Source organism: Choloepus didactylus, chromosome 3, assembly GCF_015220235.1.
Source record: "Choloepus didactylus isolate mChoDid1 chromosome 3, mChoDid1.pri, whole genome shotgun sequence".
Lineage (NCBI taxonomy): Eukaryota > Metazoa > Chordata > Mammalia > Pilosa > Megalonychidae > Choloepus > Choloepus didactylus.
This window is the reverse complement of record NC_051309.1, coordinates 205,792,399-205,808,301: the sequence shown is the minus strand read 5'-3', so window position 1 is coordinate 205,808,301 and position 15,903 is coordinate 205,792,399. Positions and strand designations below refer to the sequence as shown.

The 15,903-nt window shown below is 34.8% G+C and overlaps 1 protein-coding gene across 13 annotated transcripts in view; it reads left to right on the top strand.

The window, feature by feature from the left end:
• Nucleotides 1-15,903, top strand: part of PCM1 (pericentriolar material 1) — a 126,443-nt gene that overhangs the window by 72,018 nt on the left and 38,522 nt on the right. For 8 of the 13 annotated variants that reach the window (XM_037831208.1, XM_037831209.1, XM_037831210.1 and 5 more), the window contains 4 exons: nucleotides 5,330-5,494; nucleotides 7,704-7,760; nucleotides 10,057-10,229; nucleotides 10,584-10,715. In XM_037831208.1, coding sequence (XP_037687136.1) covers nucleotides 5,330-5,494; nucleotides 7,704-7,760; nucleotides 10,057-10,229; nucleotides 10,584-10,715 — 527 coding nt within the window. The remainder of the gene's footprint in view (nucleotides 1-5,329; nucleotides 5,495-7,703; nucleotides 7,761-10,056; nucleotides 10,230-10,583; nucleotides 10,716-15,903) is intronic. The other 5 variants (XM_037831212.1, XM_037831217.1, XM_037831216.1 and 2 more) reach the window with 2 other exon arrangements.

The following is a 15,903-nucleotide window of genomic DNA, read 5'->3' as shown; positions in this document are numbered from 1 at the left end:
ATTAGAGTCTGGAAAAGTTGGCCATTCAAGCTCGCAAAGGGTTCAAAGAGTTCCTGGGTTGACCGTGGCATCTGACCCTGCAGCTTGTTGGCGGAAGTCCTGAAAATTTTTCAAGAAACACTGCAACGGAGAGCAAGCGGAAGCAGACGGAGACTGACCCATTGCGGGACTGACGGATGACAAAACAGAAACAGAACAGAACAAAGACACTAACAATAAAACACAAAACAGAGACTAGGTCTGTGCTAAGAGACCAATTTCCGAACCTAAACCAGAACCTGAATCTGAGGCCACCGGCCACCGTCATGGTCTGAGGCTGGGTCTCGGAGTTATGGCTGCGTCCAGCCCTCCTAAAGACCCTAAAGGGGTACCCCACCAGACCAGATTAGAGATCTCTTACCATTGTAGGCCCACGTCCAGATGGCTCCAGAGGCGGATTTTTGAATTTCGAGGCTTGACCACCCGGCTCTCCGCCGGGGCTGAGGAACGTTTCTCAGCGCGCGCCTCCTGGGGAGGGCCGGTAGTCAGACCTTATCTCGACCGATGAGCCTCGGCAAACGCCGAGGATATCTCGCTGGGGCCTCCAAATGTTACAGTGCCTGCGAGTTAATGTTCGAGACAGCCAGTCAGAATTTAAAAAGCCTTTATTAGCCGGCCGGCAACTGCTCACCGTTACTCCGTGCAGGGAATTCAGTGAGCAGCCCCGACCTGTGTGTGCTGGTGCCTTATATAGACAGAAACCATATCCTGGAAACAAAAGCAAGCTATTCTAACAGAAGCAGAGTTGGCAGTTAGCTATTGGTTACAAAAGACAATTTAGCAAGGTTTAGCTAAGAAAAATTTCACAAAAAGTTTCACTTGGAACTGGTGCAGTTATTGATTGTTAAAGGGTTATGCTTGGCTGATGTGTACAACCGCAGTTTTACTTCCTTTAAACGGTACAGTTTCACTCCCTCCTCCTCGTGGCTCAATGCTGCTTACACAACATTTTTACTTTACAGACTGAAGGGGGAGGGGGACCCACTTCAATAGCACCTCCTCACAAGCCTCACATGTTCTTATGTTCTGGGAGGATGGTAAGGCCTTCTGCCAAGGATTAAATTCTGCTGTGGTTCAGGCCTTGCCTGTTTGGATCTGGTTCCCAGGGTACTGTGGCAGAGCTGTTCCTCTGCAGTGTAGGCACAACTAAAAATCCTGTTTCTTCAGCTATGTCAGCTCCTTACACTGAGAAAAATAGAATGGGGGTAAGGGAAAGACTGGTGAAGTGGAATGTGAGCGCTAACACACTACTAATAGTGAACACCTTGTGTTGTTACTTACACTAGCTGGCCTTACCACTGTTGCTTTGAAGTATTACTAATCTTCGTTAATTCTGCTACTCATCCTCGAAGAATACCTCTAGAGTTCCCAAGAGAAATAATTCAGTCAGACATTAGTACTTGAACTTCGGAGATCTAGCTCTTGGTTTTAATTTGGGACTCATATGTATATATAAAACCATTGTTTTTTTCTTTTCACAGCATCTTGATATTGATAGGATGCTTTTCTTCATAGTTTCAGCTGTTTGGGAGGGTGATTGTATATATCTTTTTGAAGTGCCTGTTTGGGTACCCCAAAGAGAATTTTGTGCATGCCACATAATAGCCTGTATTTTAATTTTGATTGAAATACTCATTCACCCATTTTTCATGTGGTAAATGAACAGTCAAAAACTTTATTCAAAGCTCTATGTGTTATTAATTAAATGAGCATTTTACATATTACTTTGGCAGTCGTATCCTTGATTAGGTCATTAGAAATCGTGGAGGCTGCTTTTCCAGTATATTTCATGCATAATGGATGGGAGTGGCAAGAGTTGAGACTCTATGTGTTATTAATTAAATGAGCATTTTACATATTACTTTGGCAATCGTATCCTTGATTAGGTCATTAGAAATCGTGGAGGCTGCTTTTCCAGTATATTTCATGCATAATGGATGGGAGTGTCAAGAGTTGAGACAGAGACACATAAAGAAACCAGAAGCCTCAATCTGAGATGATTAAGTTCAAATTTAATTGATGGTCTTAGAAATAAAAAGAAAGGTTGATTCCAGTTAGGATATCTCAGGCAATAAATTGATAGTTATCTTCAGAACTTACTTGTCATGAAGTAATTAGAGATCTAAAATAATTCCAAGGTGAAGTGTTAGACAGAAACCAGGTAGGATTATGGAAAGATGTCTACCTAGGCAGGCATTCATGCAGCTCTCTCTTACCAACTCCCGTCTAGTTACCAACTCATTCTTCTGAGCAAAGCAATTGCTGTGATCTGGAGGATGTTAAGCAGCAAGGCTTTAGGTTCTCCTGGTCCTTTCAGAGTGTTGGGGAGAAAGATCACAGCTCATGGGTTCTTGGAGAAAGCTTGTTGGGAGGAGAGCCATGCAACCCGGGTTTCTATTTTTGGCATCTACCTACTCCACTCTCCCTTCAAAGTACTAGTGGGCAGGGGTGCTGTTGAACACGTAAGTGACATCCATCCTTTCTGCAACTAGAACATTCATTAGCCTTTGCTGCTGAAGAGAGTGAAGAGTAGAGAAGGTTCCTGTTACTCTCTTGATGCAAAACTGACGAATTGCTAAACAGAACTTAGCTTGATCATAGGAGTAAGACTTTATGCACTCTAAGCATGCCACCATTAAAGCTGCCCAGCATTTGGGTTCAGCCAGAAGGCTAGGTAGAGCCATGACTAGGCCAGTAAATGTAAGAATGCACATAAAAGGGACCCAGAGAGGACACAGAAGCAGACCACTAGAGTAGGCCAAACCTAGTGAAACAGAATTATTGAAGGAAATACATCGCTTGAACAAAATAATAAGGGCACTTAAGCGGATTGAATGACAACAATAATATTGTTTAGAACTACAAAACATGACTTTCACATTTAGTGTTTAAGATTATTTGGAAAAAAAAAAAATAAAAGACAGATACTAGTAAGTCCCAAATGCATGCCCTAGAAAATCAAGGGGCAGAAATACCTCATTTTGCAGAGTGAAAAATTCTAAGAGATAAAATCTCGAGGAAAAAGATTCAAGGTTTAAAGACAAATCTTGTGGATCTGATATACAAGGAACTCCAGAAAAGAAAATAACAGGTACAGGAGAGGCCATGATTAAATAAATAATAAAGGAGACTCTTTAGCTGAAGGAAGACTCATATCTGCAGCTTGAAACAGCCAGGAGTTCTCTAGGCTGTCCAGCCAGTAGTGAAGGGGAGAAAAAAAATCAACACCCTTACATGTATTGTGGTAAAATTCCTGAATTCCAAGGAAGAAGTAAAAATCTCATAAGCTTCCAGACCAAAAGAGCAAGTTACATACAAAGAAAAAATCTTTTTTATAATGTAGAAGGAAGTGGAATACCATCCACACATGTGAGAAAAGGACTGCAACTCAAGAATCTTACACTCAGTCAAGATACCTGTTTCCTGTCAGGTGAAAAATAGATATTGGTGGATCCCTTCTATGGAAAGTACCTGAGGAAGATTACAGAAACAATATTATGAATCAGAATAAAGACCTTTATATAGGGGAAGGTGAAGAGAAGAGGTAGCTGTTCAATAAAGAAAATGATAGATCAATCTCACTTACTGATATAAATTCAAAAGTAAAAATAAAATGTTAGCAAATTGTATGTACAAGTGTCTCAAAGGAATCTTAGACTCCTGTCAGTAGAATTTATTACAGAAATGTAATCATGGTTCAATATCAGGAAATCTGTCAACATGATTTCTTATATCAACAAAGTAAAGTACAAAAGCCAAATATAATCATAGTACTAGGTTAGATAAAAGTTGAAGACATTCTTTATGCAAAGCCAAAATAAAATGGGATGTGGCAATTATGTAAATATAATGAAGACTTATCCAGTGCCCAATCACAAATACCATTGTAAATCAAGATACTTCAAAGATACTGCTATCAAAATTAGGACCACTTTAACATCATCATTACTTAGCATTGTTTGGAAAGCATTATGACAAGAAATTAAATGATAAATAATGGAAAAGGAGAAAAGCAAAATTTTTTTTTTTTTCCTAAAATACATGATACTTTTGTATACCGAGAGAGCCCAAGAGACACTGAAAAATAGCTAATAGAATTGACAAGGTAAACTGGTAAAGTAGCTGGTTATAAATTAAGTGTGGAAGTATTTTTCTCTGTTATAGTAATAACCAGTAGAAATGGAAGTGGAAATTTTCTCATTGGGTGGGGTAGGGGGAAGAAGGGGACTTCCTGGAATAAATTTAAGAAGGAAAATGCAGGATCTATAGAGAGAAATCTCTTAAGATATTTTTTAATAACATGAAACAAGATTGAACAAATGTAAAAACATTAACCAAGTTCTTGGAAGAGAATGCTTAAATTATTGTCAGTTTTCTCCAGATTAATATATAACTTTATTGGGTTCCATTTAGAATCCTTATGGATAATTGTGTTTTCTTGAAATTGGAAAAAAATCACAAGACTTTTAAGGAGTATAAATGTCCAAGAGTAGCCAAAAAAAAAGCAGCAGCTGGGTGGGTGGGAGTTGCCCTACCAGATATTTAAACATACATTTAACCTCTGTGGCAAAAAGAATCTGAAAATGGCATTGAGATAGATAAGTTGAACAGATAGAATGCCTAGAAATAAAATCCAATATATGTGGGGATTTAATATATTGATAAAGTTTGCATTTTAGTTCAGTGGGAAGAGGGTAGTTTACTTAGGGATAGCCAGCTATCCATGTGGAACAAAATTAAGTTGAATTCCTACCTTGTACTATACACCAAAATAAATGTTTAATGTCAAAACTTAGAAGGAAAAGTCAGTAGATTATATATATATAACCTATACATGGGTAGGATCTTTTAAACCAAGACACATCACACAAAAGGTATAAAAGAAAAGCAGACATGTTTGACTATTTTATTCCCTTTACTCTTATCTCTATTATGGATATTTTATATAGATCGTATATGATTTTTTCTTGTATTTCCTAATGTTGTAAAATTGTTCACTTGGGTCTTGTAGAGAATTTGAGTTATATAAGGTCTGCCATATAGTTTGAGTTGGGACATAATCTGTTAGAGGGACATCAAAGAACAAAGAATTACCAGAATTTATTACTGTTTTCCATACTTCCAAAGGTTATTGCAAAGATACATCCAAGACTTATTATTTTCTGTTTTGTATTATACTTAATCAGACCTTCCAAATCAAATCACTTGTACTATTTCAATATAGAAAGCAATTCCCCTTTCAGCTTGAGTTAGTTGCAACTGTTAACAGTTGTCACTTTTTTTACTCAAGGGTATGAAAGTGCCAGTATGTCTAGCACATGTGAACCTTGCAAAAATAGGAACAGACATTCAGCCCAGACTGAAGAGCCTGTTCAAGCAAAAGTATTCAGCAGAAAGAATCATGAGCAGCTGGAAAAAATAATAAAATGTAGTAGGTCTACAGAAATATCTTCAGGTATGTTCTTTTTTGGTTTGCTTGAATTTAAGGAGTTCTTCATTTTAGGTTTGAAAAGCTAAACCAGTTTTAAATTTGGTTTTCTATTATATGCAAGGTTTTATAGTAGATACTATAGTATTTCTTGATATCAAGAAATGTAAACAAAATATTTTATGCAGTTTTGGGGGTTGTGATACTAGTTTTTGACACATTTTAAGAAAATTATTTCTAAACAAACAAAAAAGAATAGTTGACATGAATGTGGAACTGCTAAAAATTTTGAAAATCTTACCCAAATAAGAATTATGTAAAGTTATATCACTTCCCTTTGCTTTCACTTTGCTTTCAAGGGCTAAAGTTAGAATGCCTTATTTATGACCCTCAAGAATTTGGTTCCTTCTTGCCTTTCCAGACTCATCTCTCACCACCATCTCTATTCGTTCAATGACACTGAACTAAAATTTTCCCATAGTGTGCTGTTTCTTATCCTCTTGGTTGTCTTTTCACCTCAAGTCCTTCATACTCTTTGTAAGCTCTTTTCTCTGATGTAATCCACGTAAAATCTTAATTATGGCACACTGAAGTTGCATCCTAATCCAAGCTGGACTAGGTTCCCCTTTCTCCTGTTTGTTTCCATCGTAGCCTGTGTAAACCAACTTTGTTGCCCATATCATATTATATAGTTACTTTATTTATGTGTTTAGTGTCTCTTGCCCCTTTGAGTTCCTTGATAGCAGGATATTGCCTTTTCATATTTGTATCTTAAATGTCAGCATAATACTTACACATGGTAGGCTCTCAGTAGGCTATTTTTGGAACAAATAGGATCATACCTATTTGCCAGTGTCTTAGTTTTAATAATTAGAAGTAATTTCCTGATTTACAGAGTCAGCATATCTCAAAGAAATACGGGGAAAGAAACAATAAATAAACACTCAAATAATTTTCAGTTGTCGATAAGATCCTTGATGAAAATGATAATAATGGCAACCATTTGTATAATTCTTTACAAATTACTAGCGTATTCTTCTGAGCCTCACAATCCTGTGAATTGGTTTATTTCCATTTTTCAGATGAGAAAACAATCAGAGGGTTACTGATTCTTTCCAGTGCTTATAAAGGGCCAGTAAATAAACTGATAGAACTTTTCTGGGAAGCTTCAAAAGTCATACTCTTTAACCCAAATATTGAACTTCTAGGAATTCATCCTAAGAAAATGAAGTGAAAAAAATTGGGATTTAATGTTCTTTTAACAATATGATTCCAACTATGTTTAAACAAAAATTTTAATGGAAAAGACTGGAAGAAAATGCATCAAAATGTTAATAGTGGTTTTTTTTTCTATTATCGTCTGTATATATCGTCTTTTCTATATATTTAATAACTTTTATGAGTATATATTACTTTTGTAATTGTATGTTGAAATGACTTCCTCTAGGTCGTATTGTTAGGAAATGATAGTAGGACTGAACTTTGACTTCTGGTCTCCTCATAAATCCAGGATTCTTTTGTCAAAAATACCAATTCTGTTGTCCCAACCCCAGAATTTTATCAGAATTTTATTATTTTCATTTCTCTGTCTTACCAAATAATGATATCCCCAAAGAGTAAACTGTTGAGTGGGGGTTGGAAAAGGACACTAAGCTGAAATATCTAATAAATTGGATATCAGTTACCATAGTACTTCAGACCCTGTTACTGTCACTTGGAAAAATATAATGATTGCATTTTGGTAAAATACAGAGTCTTTCAATAGTGTAAATACACTCTGATGTATATTTACATTTTCACATTCTAAAAAGATTTAGTTTTAACCATTGCCCTAAATTTTTATAGCATGTAATAGTTTTTATTATTCTATCTATAACATGATTATTACAGTGTAGCATATATGACTGCTAGTATTGAGTTGTACATACTCTTCTCTCCTGGGAGTTGTGGGAGGGTCACCTTGATGTGTTTGCTTATAAACATGAATGGTAGAAGTTTATTATGATAGTCATTACTAGCCACATTAATATATTTTATAGCAAACCTTTTGGGAATTCCCCTGATGAGATTATTTTTAAATAGAACATAAACCATACTTTGTAATAACAGTTCAGGCAAACATATTCTTTTTAAATTTGCTTATTTCTTTTTTTCACTCACTGATTCATATTATAGACCCTGTCTTTTCTACTCATACACATTTTATGTTCATCCTTATGTCTGCCCTTTCCTACAGAACATGCTAGGAGAATACTACAGCAGTCTAACAGAAATGCATGCAATGAAGCGCCAGGTAACAATCTGCTTAGTTTTGGTGTCCATTTTTTGTTATTTTTTTCCCATTTTTTTAAACTGTAATTATTTTCTTTAGATTTAGCTTAGTGTATATGTTATTCTTTGACTACTATAAAACTGAAAGAGAATTCATATTCATGAAAATCTGAAGTCTTAAATTTACAATTGTTTACTTAGCAAAATTGGCTACTTTTCTTGTTTTCATTTTTTCTTAGTGCATGTTACATAACCAACATATTTGTATGGTTAGAAGGAACCTTTTAATGATTTAATGTTTGATTTAAAGTTTTGAATTTCTTAAATGCTTTAAAGCATTAACATTTTTGAAAACAAAATGTAGCTATTTTTATTCCTGGCTCTGATTTACAGTTTTAAGTATTGCATGTGATTTGTGTTGCAGTTACTTATTTTTCATTACTGATCAACATCTATAATAAATAAACCATCAAACAAAAACACCTATGACATGCAAAGACCCAAAGTAAAGATCATGGAAAATTACAAAGATTCCAAGATGCTCTTTTTGTTTTTAAAGACTGTATTTTCATAGTTTCACAGAACATAATTACTGGTCTATATGATTTAGAATTGTAAAATTCTTTAACCCATCCTGCAGCAGCTGTACATGAGTTAAAAATAAAAGCCTGTTATGGACCTTTAGGGGAATCTAAAGTAGTAAAAACAAGGACTCAGAACTAACAAAGCTGAATATATTAGTGGCACTTCCAAAAGAAAAGAAATCTGAAACTAGAAAGTGTAAAAGCAAGAAGGGATCAGACAAACCTGACTGCTATCAGGGATTTTTTTAGCCTAAATGCATTTTAATCCATGAGAAGAAAGGGGCATAAATTTGCTACCTCTTGACTGTTGGAGGGAGGGAGTAAGCACATGTTTGGCATAATTCATTGTTTGGGAATAATTTAATCTGTAATTTGGAGTGATAATTTTATCATATTTTAAAGGTATTTAAGCTGTCATTAAAATATGCTCTGGTCTTACATTTTTGAAATAATAAATTAAACATTTTCAGAATTAAACAACTGTGAACAAACTACAATATACTAGATAAATTGAAAGTTTGCAGAGCAAATCATGCCTTCTTATCTATATTTTTCCTGTAAGTAGAGATTTCCTATAAAGATAGTTTGGGTTCCTGCCTATAGTAAATATCATTTTTTGTAATAATGTGTTACATGTGGACACTGTTAACTAGTAAGAGAACTTTAGTATATTCATTTTAGACTCGTAAGTCTGAGATAAAGTGCAGAAGCTGTATACTTATTGTTATTTTATACTTTTGAAAAGTGAAACCTTGTTAAATTGCTTAGCTAATTAGTGTAAAGTTTTTCCATTTGAGCACATCCAAATAAACCATCAAACATTTCTCATTTTATCATCCTCACAAAAGTGAATTAAATTTTATGATCTTTACACACTTATTTGAAAGCACAGTGTATTAAAATATACATGTTTAATTCCCTTTCTTAGAAACTTGTCATTGATTTTTTGGAACTTGATATTTAACTAGCAACTTGTGGTTTTATTATTACCCTAGAAAATTGAAAGCATTCACTAACTAGAAGAGCCCCTGGAGATTTAAGACTATATACCTTTAAGGGTGCTAACTCTATTTACCAACAAATACATGTAGCAGAATTATAGTTAAATAATAGAGTAAGGACTAGATTCTGTGACACTAAAAGCTTCAGTTGGATTATTGCCTGTTCCAGCTTACACTGGGTATGAAAATAAATTGATAGATTGTATTATAGTTACAAACTCAGTTTTTCATCAACCTATCACTTAATTTTGTGTATGATAGATGGGATTCAAGAATTAGTAAACCTAACTAGAGAGACCTTAAATAGTAGCTTTCATAGGCAGCTTTCAGTTTGTTCTCAACATTAACAAAATAGACAGAATTCCTTGTCTGTGGTAAAGTTCATATTAGAAAAACAATTATTTTTGTTTAGCTTATTTCATACAGATGCTGGAATATTTTCACTGATGTTTCCTATGAAATGTATAAAAGTTTCCAGATATTTAAAATTAAGGTATAAGTATGGTCTAAGTAATGCTAGATAACGTTATTTATAAATTTACTTGTTTCTTTAACATTTATTATGTGTCTTGGTAATTTTCAGATTCTTTTTCTGCTTTAAAAACCCTGAAATAAAATTAAGTGTGTTCTGACTTTTAAGTAATAGAAAGTTGTGATTAATGATGCAAGTTAATAGGTAGTGTCATTAAGGTATTTCATCACTGTTGATTTCCTGATCTTTTGTATCTTCCAGAAACTGGGAGTGATTTTTCCATGTTTGAAGCTTTGCGGGATACTATTTATTCTGAAGTAGCAACTTTAATTTCTCAAAATGAATCCCGTCCACATTTTCTTATTGAACTCTTCCATGAGCTTCAGCTGCTTAACACAGACTACTTGAGACAGAGGGCTTTGTATGCCTTGCAGGTATCTGGTACATAATATACTTTTGCTACACTATCTTTCTAAATAATTATGTTTTGTTCATTTCTTAGACTGAAGCATCTCCTTGCTTCGTATGTACTTTGATGTATCTATGTGCTTTTTTGCCAATTTTATTTAAAACTCCCTTTATAGTTTAAGTAGCTTTCAGATAGTCTTTTTTCTGAATAATTTTTCAGTGTGTTCTCTTTAATGTTATTTCTTCCTCACAGTTATCCTGTGAAGTGAGGAGTATTACATTTGTTCTTCCATCTGCTTCTGCTTTTAAATGTATAACAAATTTTTGATTAAACATTTATGTTATATATATATATATTCCTATCTTATTTCCTTATTTAGGACATAGTTTCCAGACATATTTCTGAGAGCCATGAAAAAGAAGAGAAAAATGTGAAGTCAGTGAATTCTGGTACTTGGATAGCATCAAACTCTGAACTTACTCCCAGTGAAAGCCTTGCTACTACTGATGATGTAAGCTGATAAATTAGTGAAATGTAGGCATAATTTCAGTATGCAGTAAACAAAAGTTAAACGGGCTTTTATCAAAACGTGAGCACATCTAATTTGGTTGGGTTTGGCTTTTTTTTTTTTTTTTTAACTCCAAAAGGGTGTAGTAAATTATTTTATTTTGAGGTGAGATGTAAAGCTAAATCAAAGTATGACAACAGTCAAGCTCCAAAAATTATGTATAAATGATAGATTACAAGATTTAAAATAACAAAATTTACCCCCCCCATTGCCCAAGATAGAAACTGGCTCATAACAGACATTTAATAGGTATTTTTTTGTGTTCCTTGAGGGCATTTGGTAAACCAGATAGTAATCAAATCATTGTTAAGCATCCTTGAGTAAATTAATACAAGATAAATTGAGTCTTTGGATAAAAGGAAAGCCTGGATAAAATAAAGACATCCAGGATAAAAAAGCGATTTAATGTATTTTAGTTGATGAAGGTAATCTTTGAATACACTATAAAGGACCTAGAAATGGATAAGAGCAGTGAGATAAATAGTATGATTCAGTAAGCTATGTCCTCCTTCAGTTCTATCAGGGATTACATCTTATTCATCTTTACATTCTTCCCAGGAGTACCTATTATTTAGCTGGTTGAATGAATGAATGACAGAACTACTGAGATTCTTGGGATATAACATGCTACATATTTAGAAGTCACTGTATTTAAAAGACCCAGTGGCAAGGTGTGAGACTTTGGTTCTAGTGTGAAAGTTTATATGTGGTTCTGGAAGAGCATATATATTCATTTTTTATGACAAGTCTTATCACCTAGAGAATCCAGATAATAGATCCATGGGAAAGAGTGCCATAACTGATTAACAAGTATCTACTACAGATGGAGAGTTGGAAGTATTTGTACCAGTGTGTTTGCCCCTTGTTGAACTGTTGATACTACAAGTGTTTTTTGAAAAGATAGCTTCTTTAACAGAATTTTTACTTTACTGATGTTCTTTTTTTTTAAATTCAGTTTTATTGAAATATATTCACATACCATACAATCATCCATGGTGTACAATCAGCTGTTCACAGTACCATCATATAGTTGTGCATCCATCACATCATCACAATTTTAGAACATTTTCATAATTCCAAAAAGAATGAAAATAAGAATAAAAAATAAAAGTAAAGAAGAATATCTGAATCATCCCATCCCACCCTGCAAAGGAGAGGCTAGGCCTCCCTGTAATTGTACCTAAGAGCCTCCTCCTGAATGCCTCTTTGTTGCTCAGATGTGGCCCTCTCTCTCTAGCTAAGCCAACTTGAAAGGTGAAATCACTGCCCTCCCCACTACGTGGGATCAGACACCCAGGGGAGTGAATCTCCCTGGCAACGTGGAATATGACTTCTGGGGAGGAATGTAGACCTGGCATCGTGAGACGGAGAACATCTTCTTGACCAAAAGGGGGATGTGAAAGGAAATGAAATAAGCTTCAGTGGCTGAGAGATTCCAGAAGGAGCCAAGAGGTCACTCTGGTGGACACTCTTACGCACAATTTAGACAACTCTTTTTAGGTTCTAAAGAATTGGGGTAGTTGGTGGTGGATACCTGAAACTATCAAACTATAACCCAGAACCCATGAATCTTGAAGACAATTGTATAAAAATGGAGCTTATGAGGGGTGACAGTGGGATTGGGAAAGCCATAAGGACCACACTCCCTTTTGTCTAGTTTATGGATGGATGAGTAGAAAAATAGGGGAAGGAAACAAACAAACAGACAAAGGTACCCAGTGTTCTTTTTTACTTCAATTGCTCTTTTTCACTCTAATTATTATTCTTGTTATTTTTGTGTGTGTGCTAATGAAGGTGTCAGGGATTGATTTAGGTGATGAATGTATAACTATGTAATGGTACTGTGAACAATTGAATGTATGATTTGTTTTGTATGACTGCGTGGTATGTGAATGTATCTCAATAAAATGAAGATAAAAAAAAACTGAAGGAAAAAAAAAATAAAAGTAAAGAAGAATATCTGAATCATCCCATCCCACCCTATTTTTTGTGTAGTTTTTCTCCCTATTTTTCTACTTATCCATCCATACACTGGGTAAAGGAGTGTGAGCCACAAGGTTTTCCCAATCACACCGTCATACCATGTAAGTTGCATAGTTACACAGTTCAAGAATCAAGGCTACTGGGCCTGGAAATACATTTTTATTCTCTGCCCAAATTACTTTGGGATGTATCGGGATTTCACAGTAACCTGTAGAAACCTACCAGATCTCACTTCCTATTCAAAGTTCCATGTAATTATGGTGTTTGAATAAACTGAGTGTGCAAGTTAAATTACTTAGTGTGCTACAGAAAATATAGATCCTGCACCAAATAAACCCCTCTTCCCTTGGTCTCATATAGAAGTTGGAATTTTAAAATGCAGTCAATGTCGTCCTTTACCCTTGGGCCTGATTTGCCTTAGTCCTAACCAGATCCCTTCATTCATATCTGTAACTGAAGTCTGAACTCTCTTTCGGCTTTTTTTAAGTTGCTGTATGAGGTAATGCTGACATTCATAGCTGCCAAGCTCTAGCTCTGAGTTTCAGGTATCACACAGATAACCAAAGTTCCAGAGACCAAGATCTCAGCATCTCAGAATCTGGACATAACCACTGCAACTCAGGAATAGATGTGACTGCTGTAAGAGCTTGCAATTTAGGGACCATTACAATAAGCATTCCCCTTATAACCTGTGCTCTAAGATTAAGTTCTCAGAGTTTACACATGGTAGTCCATATTAGTGAGGTGTTATAATGTTTGCCTTTTTGTTTTTGCTGTACTTCACTCAAAATGCTGTCCTTAAGATCCACTCACTTAGTTCCATGTCTCACAACTTCATTCCTTCTTTCAGCTGCTCAGTATTCTATTGAATGCATATATCACAGTTCACCATTCCGTTCATCAGTAGATGTACCCTTAGGCCACATCCATCCATCGCAAATCATGAATACTGCCACCATAAACACCAGTGTGCAAATGTCCATTCGTGTCCCTGCTCTCAGATCTTCCAAGTATATACCCTTATAATGAGTTTGCAGGACCTTATGGTACCCACATAATTAGCTTCTTTGGTACCACCACACTGTCCTCCAGATAGGCTACACCATTGTACTTCCCCAGCAACAGTGAATAGGTAGGTATATCCCTCTCTCTATTTTTTCTCCAGTACTTATATCCCTCTGTTTTATTTTTCTGTGAAATTTTGTAGAAATATATTCACATACCAATACATCCACACAGTGTACAATCAGTTGTTAACAGTATCATCATACAGTTGTGCATTCATCACCATAATCAGCACTTGAACATATTCATTATTCCAAAATTTTTTTTAGTAAAGAATAAAAGAAAAAATACAATACAATACAATACAATAATAAGGTTGGAAAACAACACCATTACCAAGAATCCCATACCCCTCCCTTGTATCCCCCACTCATAGACATTTGATTTTCTTTTTTTGAAAAAATCACATGTCATTCTGTCTCTTCCTTACAACTAAAGAGGACCTTTCCTGATTTTTTGCTGTCTTTAACTTATATTCATGTCAAAAACATTTCTTCCCCAAGTCATCTTTTCTGTTGTTTCTCCATCAGTTTTCAATTCTTACACTCTGAACATGTATCTTGGTCTAAAAAGTACGTGATTTTAGTTGACTTTACAATACTGAATATAAATTAATGCTGTAATTTGATGCTTTTGATTAATTGTTATCAAAACTAATTGAAAATTCTGTCCTTGCTTTTATGGGAAGTGAAAAGTGGTCCTGCTATATACATAAAAAATAGGAACTATGTTACTGAGAGAGAGAAAAAAGAGTCTCTGCTCTTAGAAATGTTTGTCAGTAATTTTATATTTTTAACCCCAGTGCCTCCCTTTTTATCCACATTTCAGATAAGTAGCATTATTTCCATCTATTTTAAACAAGTCAGACACATTGGTCTGCAACATTAGTGGCAGATTGGAAAATAGAGCTACATTTAGGATGAAGTTAATCTGACAAGTTTTTTAAATTGAATAAAGTTTAAAAATACTGAACTGCCTGCTTGATAAGTAGGGACTTGACATAAATAACTGTACTTAGTATTACTCCTAAATAACTAAATCAGTTCTTTAATTTTCCTCAAACTGAGCATTAATGTCCACATGTTCCCTATAGTAATGTCGTTTAATCAGCAGCAGCAGTAAAACATCCAGTGCTCAGATACAAAGATCAAGATGAATACTGTCCGTTAGAGCTTTCTACAGTGATGGAAATGTTCTACATCTGCATTATATAACATGGCAGTCACTGGCCACCCATGGCTGTTGAGCACTCAAAATGTGTCTAGTGACTAAAGAACTAAATTTTAAATTGTATTGAATTTAAATAGCCACATGTAGCTAGTTGTTACTGTACTCAACAGATATAGAGTCTCATTCTCCATACTTGCAGGCTAAGATCCTTTGAGCTCCATCCATGTGATCCCGTTGGTATTTGCTGTTGAGGAAGTTTAAAGGAGTGTGATCTCAAGAATGTGAATTTGTAATTTATCTCTCTAGCAAGCAGCGGCATAACAACCACATTGCAGGGTGGGAAAAAAGAACCTTCATGACTAGGAGAGAGGGGAGACGTTAAAGTCAGAATAGCTATCTGAGAATTATAAGTCAAAAAGGATGTAATAGGGGAATTGGGATTTAGGAAGATGAAGAAACACTTTACGTCAGCTACTTCAGGTACTATAAAATTGCAAAAGCACATCTAACTTCAAGTCTCACTTGAAGGAGCAACAAAATGGTTCTCCTGTTCCCCAAATTATGTTTTCTTTACTGCTTGAACTTCCATTAACCAGGTACAAAACTTATATTTCATAATTGAAGATAGAAAATTTAGAAGATCAATAGCTAAGAGAAAACAATTGTGAAATAAGTTTCAGACAAAATGTAAATGAGACCTCCTAATTCATACTATACATAAAATTATAGACCTGTAAAAGCTAAAACTATAAAACTTCTCATAAAGAAAACAGGAGAAAATCATCATGATTTTAATATAGGCAAATATTTCTTAGGACACAGAAAGTACTAATTTATTGTAAAAGAATAAAATTTATAAATTAGACTTTATAAATATAAAAATCCTCCTGCTCTTCCAGAAAATACCTTTAGG